The sequence below is a fragment of the Neopsephotus bourkii genome, unplaced genomic scaffold, assembly GCF_033783945.1.
Source record: "Neopsephotus bourkii isolate Nb327-2 ecotype Australia unplaced genomic scaffold, CSIRO-AGI_Nbou_v1 NB_1624, whole genome shotgun sequence".
In the NCBI taxonomy this organism is placed as follows: Eukaryota; Metazoa; Chordata; class Aves; order Psittaciformes; family Psittacidae; genus Neopsephotus; species Neopsephotus bourkii.
In genome coordinates, this window is record NW_026902099.1 from 7,761,687 (window position 1) to 7,773,776 (window position 12,090).

At 39.1% G+C, this 12,090-nt stretch overlaps 1 protein-coding gene across 4 annotated transcripts in view; it reads right to left on the reverse strand.

Annotated features, from left to right (window-relative positions):
* The window catches only part of CPED1 (cadherin like and PC-esterase domain containing 1), a 154,519-nt gene that overhangs the window by 16,390 nt on the left and 126,039 nt on the right, over nucleotides 1–12,090 (reverse strand). For 3 of the 4 annotated variants that reach the window (XM_061373017.1, XM_061373014.1, XM_061373016.1), the window contains one exon: nucleotides 4,564–4,700. In XM_061373017.1, the coding sequence (XP_061229001.1) occupies nucleotides 4,564–4,700 (137 nt within the window). Of the gene's footprint in view, nucleotides 1–3,991; nucleotides 4,121–4,563; nucleotides 4,701–12,090 lie in introns of all 4 variants that reach the window. The other variant, XR_009728396.1, reaches the window with a different exon arrangement.

Below are 12,090 nucleotides of genomic sequence, written 5' to 3' on the forward strand. Positions count from 1 at the left end.
GATGACTTAAGCATCAGACATACATCAAGTTATAATTTTACCAAAGAACAACACTTGCACGCAGACAGATGTTTTCAGTGTTGCATGTTTTGTGTGAAAAATTCCATTATAGCTTAAAGGCTTTAAAAGATTGTCTAAGCATAGTGGAATTCACTTCTTAACCAGACCTATCATTATAAATTAACCACACTTAGGAAATTTAAACACCTGTAAGTCCAAAACGCTACTTAACGCTAAAATATTATTAAGAAATTATAAGTTAAAATTTCTGTTTTAACAGCTGAATTTTAAGTACTTCAGCAAATATTGCCTTTTCATATTTCCTGTTCTTAATTACACATGACTCAATGGTACTTTATTATAAGACTAAACTCTGAGTAGTATTTCACAATGATAAGCAAAATATATATCCCCCCTGCTATTGAAGCCAGCTTTCTATATGCTGCTAATTAGATAAATAATTATCTGTTAGAACCCCTTTTTCTTGACCCATTTTTTAAAGTTCTTATATAAAAAAGTATTATATCTTAATAGAATTACATAAATATTACAGCAAAAACTCACCACAATTACAGAGGATTTAGCTGAGCCAATATAATACAGATAAAATATTTTTTATTATGATTGCCAATTTCTTTAATTCAATTAGGACATACACATGGAGTTCTCTAAGAACAACACAGCCTCCATCTCATTACCCTTAGTTAAAAATGGAAAAGACCAGATACCAGAAGTAGACTGAATGAAAATCTACTTAGCCAGAATCACCTTAGCCTCAATACTTGAAAATTTTCCTGTTTGCTGTGTCTAAAATGCAAACATATGACTGACTAGTCTTGACAACACATCATAAAGCAAAGTGGGGCCTCATAAACTGTTTTCATGGATGTATATCCTTTGTCATGTCTCCACCAACCTGGGTGTTACTATTTCACTACAGGTGGTCTTATGTTTTTATGAAATAGCGTCCTGGTTTCAGCTGGGACAGAATTAATTTACTTCCTAGCAGCTGGCATAGTGATGAGTTCTTTATCTCAATTTTTAAAAGGAATTTTATTATTTTTGTGATTCTCTCCCCCCATCCCACTGGGGTGGAATGAGTGAATGGCTGCATGCTGTTTGGCTGCCTGATAGGTTAAACCACAACACACAGAAACAACTTAGCTCAAACACAGTTTTATATGCACACAAACTAAAAATAGCAGTTAATGATGATGTGAAATCAATTGGAAGTCATAGCCAGGGAAAATGAATTTCTGTTATAAAGAGGATGATAATTTTGGAGATGAGATCTGAAAAACATATAAATTTTAATATTAGACTTGAAAGCAGCCTGGAGCTAGAAAACAAATTAGACAGCACTTTTGAGGGCTTATTTAGGATGCAGATAGGAAAGAAGTGTCCTGTTTGGGTGTCCTTGGGTGGCATGGTCTAGTGTGAGGTGTCCCTGTCCATGGCAGTGGGGTTGGAACTAGATGATCTTAAGGTCCTTTCCAACCCTAACTATTCTATGATTCTATGACCATAAACATATTTCAAAAACTTTGACAAATGCATAGAAGAAATTAATGAGCAAGAGACATATCTGAATGCTACGTTTTACTGTTGTAACATGAGAAAAACAGAAAGACTGAACTTAAAGATACAGTTGATCTTACATGTGCTGCATTTCATTAAAAGCAGAAATACAAGCAGGCTCAAGCAAGCTTTTCTTTTTTTCCTCTCTTTTTTGTGTCTTTCTTTTTCTTTTTTTTTTCTTATAATATCTTACCATGATGTTTTCAACTGTAAGAAGTAAAGCCAGCAGACCAAAATCCTGAAGCTAAATTATTTTTTTTTCCAGGACAAAACCACAGAGACTTCAGCCTAGTGAATCTCAAATACCACTACTTGCTTTACCTGTGATTCCTGGTGAAATCTTGCAGGACCCAGATTTTTTTTATGAAGGTACTCACTAGTGAAATTCAGTCATCATAGAAGGCTGTTAGTGTTCTGATGGAAGGTATGATGTCATTTGACTCAAAAGACACTACAGACATACATGATTCTGCTTTTCTGAGAAAGGATTGGCAATTATGTGGAGGTTTTATTGTCTTCATTCAGAATAGACTTTGAGCAAGAATTCAGATGTAGGTCATATAGATGACTCCTTTGTAAAGAATTTTGAACTCCAGAGACCAGTTACACAAGTTGAATATTCAAAATATGGTGGCATACTAAAAAAAAGCCAGAATACAGAAGTGCAGAGGTTAGTTGAGCCCATTTTGAGAAGCGGACACATGGGAGAGTTCTGTTGCTCTCACCTAACTTTAGCAAATGACAATATAAATAAAGCAGCATTCATTCTAGATCATCTCAGTTTTCTTCACTTCAGTTGAGAATTTGTAAGTGTTTTGCACTTTTTTTTTTTTTTTTGCAATTTGCTTACATTGAAACTTTCTGCTTGTTTTATTATGGAAACTGTGATGTTGTTATTTTGAGAAATCAGTGACCTCCGTAGGGCTTAAAGACAAGGTATACAATGGTTCAGAACTAATATCACAAATTAAGAAATATTTCTAGATGGTTAACAAAATCTCCTGTGCAATAAAAATTTATTTGTTCACAAGAATTACATCTTGATGTCCACTTGACAGCTCCCTTATCAAAGACCAGTTTGCTTAAACATTTATCAAACATTCAATACAACTGACAGGCAAAGGTCTTTCAGTGAGCACCTGAAAACACTTTCTCTACTACATAGCTTAGGCTGTGTAAAGTAATTCTAAAGTTTGCCTTAATCACAGGCAGAATCAGGACCTTATCACCCAAGAAGAGGACCATTTTTACTCATTTGACTTAGGCATAAACAAATTCTCTCTTAGTTCTTAAGCTCTACTGACACGAGGTTGTTGCTTCAGGCTCTACATTTATTTGGTGACAGAAGCAAAAATCCTATTGAATACTGCCACACAAAGTTAAAAGTTAAAACCACTGCAAAACAATAACTGAAATTACACCAGAGGGAAAGATATAGGGGAAATATACCAAAAGAGAAACATGCTTTAGAGTGATGACTTTAAAAGAATAATTGAGTTCAACGGACATCTGTGAAAAGGTAACAGGAGAAATTCAGCAGATTTCTACAGAGCAGTGAAGTTTAGAAAGTTTAGGGAGGTTAGAAAGTTCTAGGAAGAGATGTAACTCTATCCCAGCCAAAACCAGAACATCAGAAAATGATGGAAGATTTTGCAAAAGATGAAGAAAGGGAAACAAGTGCAATAAGTTTTAAGAAGATTTTTCTGTTAATATAGGTCACATAGGATCTGGATCTCATCTGACACTAGACTAGATCAGTGACCTTAGAAATTGGAATCTGAATGAAGAAATTAAGCTTACAAACATGCATTTAATATACTTAGTTTCAATGGACCCTTAACAAACACTGTTCTGTTTTTCACACTGGTGAGCATGAGTGGTCAGACTCAGGAGGTGGGAATGTCAGCAAAATCCTCCCTGCAGTACACTGCCAATCTGCTTCCACAGTGGTGTATTGTTCCTCTGCTCTCCTTCAATTGCCTGACCAAAGGGTGTTTGCCTATCGAAGCAGCCTGACATCTAGGGAAATTAAAATCAAAGCAAAGCTATCAAATTCTTCTATATTTCTTGCTGTGGTCAATCCGCAAGTGGTTGTTTTGTACACAAGGAGCAGATCAAGCATCTCCTCTGTCATATAAACCTATGGGTTTTTTTAGAAAAATATGTTAGGAGAAGCGCACAGCTCTATGGTAATGGAGAAAACCACAGGCAGAAATAAAACCAAATGGCAATGCAGAACTCTGTGCAAGAAAAGAATTTACCAGAAAAGAAGGAGAATATGTTAATTGAAGACTTATTTTTGCATTTGTCTATATGGACATGCTCTCAGATTTTATAAAAATACCACTTTTAGATACCATTTTTTTACCTAGACAATACATTATGAAAATCTTTATAACAATTAATTACTTACTTTCTGGATACTTGTATCCTCAGTAAGGTACCTGAGCCTCAGATCAGAGTTCTGTTTCAACAGTTTTACAGTCTTAGCATGCTTATTAAGGAGACCTTGTATTTCCAAGCAATCACCTTAGAAGCTTCACTACAAGAAAAGAATGTGCAAGAAGACTTGGTAAGATTAGTGTGCACAAGCAATGCCATGCATTAGGTATGCAGCAGAAGAAACCCAACTTGCACCTCAAGTGTGACACAAACTGTGACAACAGTGCAAAGCCATCCTCCATTTACAGTCCTTACATACTCACTACGGGTCTAACTGATAACCATGTACACCGTAGGTCTTGGAGCTCCACTGGTGTGACCTAAGGTCCTATGTGAAATGGCGGCAGAAAACTGTGTATGCATAAGTCTTAACTATAGATACTGGTTGCTTTTCGACCCTGTGGATTTTCCATCAGTACCATTTTCCATTTATAATGAAAAGGGATTTTCTTACACATCAGTCATAAAAGTGGTTTTAAAGCTTCAGGACACTAAATATACAGGTAAATAATACCAAATTAAAATGTAAAATCTGTCACATACCCTTCTGCCCTCCATGCAGTGCTGGAGCTCGGGCTTCGCTAGCACCGCATATTGGCAACCATGGGGCTGCCATGTTATTTCTCTCCAGTCACAGGTCCTGTTGTCAGAGCAGCTGAGGCAAGGGACAATCCACTGGCCTGGAAAACAGAAACAGGATGTCAACACCTCCTCTGCATTTTTGTGAATGGCTTTATTATACAGCAAGCAAGATATTTTTGAGTATGTTGTCATGGGAGTTAGTAGGTCAAGAGAGGTCCTCCTTCCCCTCTACTCTGCCCTGGTGAGACCTCATCTGGAATATTGTGTCCAGTTCTGGGCCCCTCAGTTTAAAAAGGACAGGGACCTGCTGGAGAGAGTCCAGCGCAGGGCAACTAAGATGATTAAGGGAGTGGAGCATCTCCCTTATGAGGAAAGACTGAGGGAGCTGGGTCTCTATAGTTTGGAGAAGAGGAGATTGAGGGGTGACCTTATTAGTGTATATAAATATATAAAGGGGGAGTGTCACGAGGATGGAGCCAGGCTCTTCTCAGTGGCAAACAATGAAAGGACAAGGGGTAATGGGTACAAATTGGAGCACAAGAGGTTCCACTTAAACCTGAGAAGAAACTTCTTCTCAGTGAGGGTGACGGAACACTGGATGATCTTTTGAGGTCCCTTCCAATCTCTAACATACTATGATACTGTGATACTGTGAGTTTTCCCTAAGTTAAATGCCCCCGACCCTTTGAAGAGACTTTCCTTCCTCTGTGTTATGCCCTGTTCATTTAGCTAGTGTGGGAGGTTTCCGTTTCCCTGAAAGAGCTGCGAAGGCTCAAATTTGACAGTTGCTCATGGGTTCATTTCTCAGTTCATGTTGCCCTTCTCGTAGCAGCTTGTCCTTTCTTCACAGAAGGGGTACGAGAAAGGGAAAAGGGTTGAGGAGACTGAAGGCAAAAAGAAAATATCCGTATTCAGAAGGGCCTAAAGACAAGATTCGTTCTCACCTACAATTAAACATCTAAAAGTTGGGTTGTTGGTTGAAGCTAGACTTCGATAGCCCCTTGAGAGAAAAATGAAACAAGAGAGACAATGACTTTCCCTCAAAATACTGATTTCTTTGATTTGTGAGAATTCAGAGGGCTGTCCCAGACTACACATATACATTTCAGAAGGTGGAAGTAAGGTCAGGTGAATAACCTATGTGATTTATTAGAGCCTGATTTTCCTATTTTCAAAAATCATTTTTCAGATTAGGAGCATAAAGTGGAATTACCAGAAGTCAGTTTGGTTTAGGCATCTCTTGCCTAAGGTTGAGTGGTTTTGTTATGTTAGTTTTCTAAAGCTATTAATTTACAAAATCCTACTGGAAGTCTGAGGGATTTAACTTCTGAAGGAAGACAGAAATCAAATTTTGAGTTACCTTTTATTTTCAAATCAACACAAGGAACACTTTTTTTCTAGCACATACAAGTGCACTTTCCTAACAATATCTCCGAGTGCCTATGTAGCTCTGTCAGCAAAACATGCTTTCGCTCTGATTAAAGGCATTACACAATGAAGATTGCAGAGGCCCTGAGGTCCCTGTGTCAATGCTATTAGGCCTCCCTAACACAGCCAGGTTTCTCACTGCAGCCCATCAAACAGCTCCAAAAGCAAACATTTGCAGAGTAGTCCTGGCCTTAGTGTTTGTGACCATCACTGCTACCAGACAGCAGCTTCACAGGCGAATGGGTGAGCTTTGCCGTGTGTGATACATTGCTGCTACACAAGAAGCCACAGCAAAAAACCTAGGCTATAAGTGCCTATCAACACTTATCAAGTCTGGGACAGAGTGGGAGGCAGAGTGAAGCAACCCTGATGATCCCAGTGGCCTTGGGGGAGTCAGCTACCAATCTGGGAGCAAGGGAACTTCCAGGGAGGAAGCCTGCGCTTGTGGCAAGCACAAGCCCCATGTGAGTATGTTTTGGTAGGTGGCAGGGTGAGTTGTCTCAGCAGATAAAGATGTCCATCTAAATAAAAACATCAAGAACTGGTACATCTAAGGACAGAATATAACCCGCAATGCTATGGGAATATAACCCATAAATATATATTCCATATATATATTTCATATATTTGTGCACAAGTCCATGGGACCTGATGATATCCATCCACAGGTCCTGAAGGAGCTGGCAAATGAAGTTGCTAAGCCACTGTAAATCATATCTGAAAAATCATGGCAATCAGGTGAAGTTCCTGATGGCTGGAAAAAGGGAAATACAACCCCCATTTTCAAGAAGGAGAAAATGGATGACCCAGGGAACTACAGACCAGTCAGTCTCATCTCTGTGCCTGCCAAAATCTTGGAGCAGATTCTCCTGGAAGGCATGCTAAGGCACATGAAAAACAACAAGGTGCTTGGTGACAGCCAGCATGGCTTCACTAAGGGGAAATCCTGCCTGACCAATTTGGTGGCCTTCTATGATGGGGCTACAGAACTGATGGACAGGGGTAGAGCAGCTGATGTCATCTACCTGGACTTGTGCAAAGTGTTCAACACTGTCCCACACAACATCCTTATATCTGAATTGGAGAGACATCAATTTGATGAATGGATCACTCGGTGGATAAAAAACTGGCTGGATGGCCGCACGTAAAGAGTTGTGGTCAATGACTCGATGTCCAGCTGGAAACCAGTAACGAGTGGTGTCCTTCAGGGATCAGTGTTGGGACCGATCTTGTTCAACATCTTTGTTGCTGACACGAACAGTGGGATTGAGTGCGCCCTCAGCAAGTTTGCCAATGACACCAAGCTGTGTGGTTCGGCTGATACACTGGAGGGAAGGAATGCCATTCAGAGGGACCTTGACACGCTTGTGAGGTGGGCTGATGCCAACCTCATGAAGTTTAACCATGCCAACTGCAAGGTCCTACACCTGGGTCAGAGCAATTCCAAGCACAGCTACAGGCTGGGCAGAGAAGAGATTCAGAGCAGCCCTGCAGAGAAGGACTTGGGGGTGCTGGTAGATGAGAAAATGAACATGAGCCGCCTTCAGTGTGCGCTCACAGCCCAGAAAGCCAACCGTATCCCGGGCTGCATCAAAAGGAGTGTGACCAGCAGGTTGAAGGTGGTGATCCTGCCCCTTTATTCTGCTCTCATGAGACATCCCTTGGAGTATTATGTGCGGTTCTGGTGTCCTTCTTTATTTCAGCAGATAAAGAAGTCCATCTAAATAAAAACATCAAGAACTGGTACATCTAAGGACATAGAAAATTCTACATAAAAGGACATAGAACCTACATAAAAAGGACATGGAACTGTTGGAACAAGTGCAGAGGAGGGCCACGAGGATGATCAGGGGACTGGAGCACCTCCCGTATGAAGAGAAACTGAGAAAGTTGGGTCTGTTCAGCCTGGAGAAGAGAAGGCTGCGTGGAGACCTCATAGCAGCCTTCCAGTATCCGAAGGAGGCCTTAAAGATGCTGGGGAGGGACTCTTCATTAGAGACTGTAGTGACAGGACAAGGGGTAACAGGTTAAAACTTAAAGAGGGGAAGTTTAGACTGGATATAAAGAGAAATTCTTTACTGTAAGGGTAGTGAGGCACTGGAATGGGTTGCCCAGGGAAGTTGTGAATGCTCCATTCCTGGTCGTGTTCAAGGTCAGGCTGGACAGAACCTTGGGTGATATGGCTTAGAGCGAGGTGTCCCTGCCCATGGCAGGGGAGTTGGAACTTGATGATCTCAAGGTCCTTCCCAACCCTAACTATTCTATGATTCTATATGGGAGTATAACCCACAGCAGCCTTATCTGCTGTGTAGCTTTTGTTCTACGCAGAACATGCTCACCCCACTCTCAGCTACACATGCAGATGACATGGAGCAAATAACGGCAGACTGAACCTAAACACTGATTTCCCTACCCTGTGTGTCATTGAACGTAAACCAGCTTCCCTGGTTCTCATGGATGTGGCTGCTGCCAAGCAAACAGCCCAGTTCAACATTGAAGGAGGGGAAGGAGGGACTCTCAGGACCATGGTGGCATTTAAGGGAGATGGAGCTGCCCAGAGCTCCTTGATCAAAGGAGTGTCAAACTTGCATTGTCTGTGTTCTAATCACCTAGTTGTTTGTCCTTAAGGACAATGTTCCCCACAATGTTCTTACTAGTTGAGGACCACTTCAAACTTCAGAATTCATTAGCACAAGAAAATAACATCACTGTAACCTAGAAATATTTTGTGGGAGAAGAGGTTGTGGCCTCCTGGCCACCACTGGGACAAGGCACACTTTGGTTCTGTAAGATTTCTATCTCCACTTGTGTATCTTGCCCTTACCTCCCTCTGCGCCTCCTTTGCAACTCGTGACTAAAGGGTCATTCCCAGCTCCATAGCAGTCATATGAAGAGATTGAAAAGTGCAAAGTCTCAGGACACACAGTAATAGGTGTCATGCAAGGATCTTTTAGTGTTTTGTGACTTTTGAGTAACAGAGCATGGACAGAATAGTTGGTTGGTTTAAGGTCTGGACTCATACTACTGTAAAGATCTTTATAAATGAGCTGAATGTTGTTTTGGGCAGTTCTTTCCCTGACATTGTAATTTTTCTTTCAAGCCAAATACACAAAAGTTCTGGCAATGTCTACAACATCTGAGATCCCTCATTTTACTGAATTTTCTTAACATCCCATGCATTTATGAGCTGATCTGGTTTTAGGTAATAAACTAGAAAAGTAGAACTATATAAAATGAATATTGAGAAGCTGAAACATTTGAACAATAAACGTTTCAACTTTGGCAACTGAAAGTGATAAGTACCTTTTAAAAAACAACTTTCAAATACTTTGATTTATATTGAATAGGTCTCTAGGTACATTAAGAAAAAAATATGCCAGGTTTTGGCATATGCTAAAGGTTAGTGGGAAATGTTAAAAAAAAAAAATAGAACAAGTATATATGGAGAAAAACTCAAGTTTATAGGAAGCACTGACATTTACTGCTAACAGAATAGCTGCAGGTTTTATATTTATATAGATTTCTTTAAATTGTGTGTAAATTTATGCAATTTTTATCCAATTATTATGAACTTTTCCTATAGTAACTTCACAACAGTTAGTCAATGTATTCTTAACCTTTAAAAATAAGATTGTGTTGAAAGATGAAATGAGTCTCATATATAAAAGAAGAAATATTGCAAACAATCAATATCAGTTGGGAAATTAAGCTTATTTTCTATTGAAATTATAACCTGCTTTTTCCCCCATTTATATAAGGCAGCAGCACGCAAAGTAGCTTTCAGCACCACTTCAATCAATTTTGTGGTGCTCTGGTAATCGGACCTACCAGGCCATGGAAAATTTACCTACTATTCAGTGAAAGAGAGCTGGAGAGAGCTGCTGTTAGTTTATTCACGAATTAAACACAGATAAAAGCAAAATTTTATGGAAACCCATAAATGTGAGTTTTCCACAGGAAAAGTGAAAGTAAACTGGATTTTTGGCTCATCAAAGCCATTTATCATCTCGTGTATAAATCTTCTCCTTAACATATGAGATTAAATATTGACAGTACTTCCAAAATCCGCTCTCTTAAAAAGGCATGAAAAGAAATATACTCTTAAAATAATGTATTGGATTGTTTACCTTGTATTAAAATATATTAGTCCAAAGTGAAAAGTTTTAACCAATAAAGATAGTTTTGTTTCTCCCTTCAGCCTCTTTTGGTTTTATTCAACCTTTCCCACTGACATAGCCACAAATACACATCTTATGCTTTCAAGAGCAAAATCAAAGTTTTCCAATAGTGCTAAACAATTACTCATATAAAAGGAAAAATTATATTCTAAACTGACAACTCAGATTTTAAATACTCAACCAAAACTAATGCTAAAGATAGTTTGACGATTTATGACTAGTTTAATTTTATATTTGATGTCTATTTGGCACACTAAGACTTTGAAAAATGTTTTCTCCATGAATGTGCTGTAGGTTTCTTTAGCTTTTAGCTGCCCTCATGAAAAACAAAACTGAAATTACATTTAAAGGACACAATTTTGTTGCTACAGAGTAAATGGCCTTAGGCCTACAGTCGTATGTTCAAATTGAAATTTACTCCTTGTAACTAAAGGAGACGCTTGAACATTAGTTTATGTCTCTGCTGGACCCCAATCCAGATAGCTGTCAAACACAGAGAGATCACACAGAATTATGTTAAATTGGATATGCAGTAAGTGTGGAAATTGGGATACAACTAAAATGCGCATCTCACAGCAGCAAAGTGAATCTGTGATCTCTTACCATATTTTGTAATTATCTGCAAACCAAATTTCCAGAGTGCAGCAGCATGATTCACCTGCAGGGATTTAGTACAACTTGGGGTTTTTGTGGTATCTATCAATTATCTCTCTCTCTCTGAGGGGTCAAACACACAGTTGATGCTTCTGACTTATGTATAATATAGCAATACTGAACAGAGAGCTAATGTTCCTGTGATAACCTGATTCAAGTTCCATTGAATCAAAGGGAATTTTCTGAAGGAAAAAGGTTTTTAATAGCTATAAGAATCATAATTTCATTCCATGATCTGAACAAGATGTAAAGAGAGATCTTTCCCATGTGGAATAGTAAAAAAGAGGGAGAGATCTGGTGCAAATTAAGTGCATATTTGATAAGATACCGAGCTTCCTCAAAAGAATAGCGCCATGGTGACTAAGACAGGAGGAAGCCAGTTCCCTGAACTACTGTCTGTGTACTGCATCAAAGGACTAGAAATGAGGCTTGAAATCCTGGTTGTACTGAACTGCAAAGCAGACTGCTGTCTTACCATTAATCTTACCATTAATGTCAGAGGAACCAGAGTTTCATCTCTATCTCTGCTGCTGTGCCTCAGCCTCTGTAGGCACAAATATAGGCTTTTGCCAGCACAGCTACACTTTGCAGTGGTAGTAGCTCAGCACCCCTATACAACTAACCTCTTTCCTGGCATAAGATCAGTATATGACATTGCCTTACTTCTGCAGAAGTTCTGAGCTTTCTTCTGAGAGGAAATGACATTGCTTGGCTTCTCTGAACATTTATTTAAGTAAAAGAGACGTTGATGCTTTAGCTGGGAATTTACAATTGCTCCCACACGTGTTAGGAAAATGCTCACTGCCAGGATTGGGATCTCACTTGGCTGTTACAAATTTGGAATGGTTTTCCACAAAAACACCATGCTTTCCAGTTCCAGTTGGAAGCTGTGAAGTACATTAAAACTACACAGCCATTTGTTGCCAGATACTGCAGACATCAGTTCTAGGCTCATTAGATACCTCTTGGCAATCTTTGCTTTATAAGCACAAATTATTCTTCCCTTTTTAATACACTTGCCCTTTGAGACTACTTCTCCTGAAGTTTGTTTCCATTTTAATTGTGCATATTGTTCACAATAAGGCTGCAAAAGAGTATTTTATATTCAGCTTTACTTAGCTAGATGCATTATTCAAAAGAAACAGGTTACGCATCAGGAGAAATAGTTTATCTGCCCAAGAAGGATTCTATTGTGGATTTGGTTTGGGTTTTCTAGTCAGAAACTTTA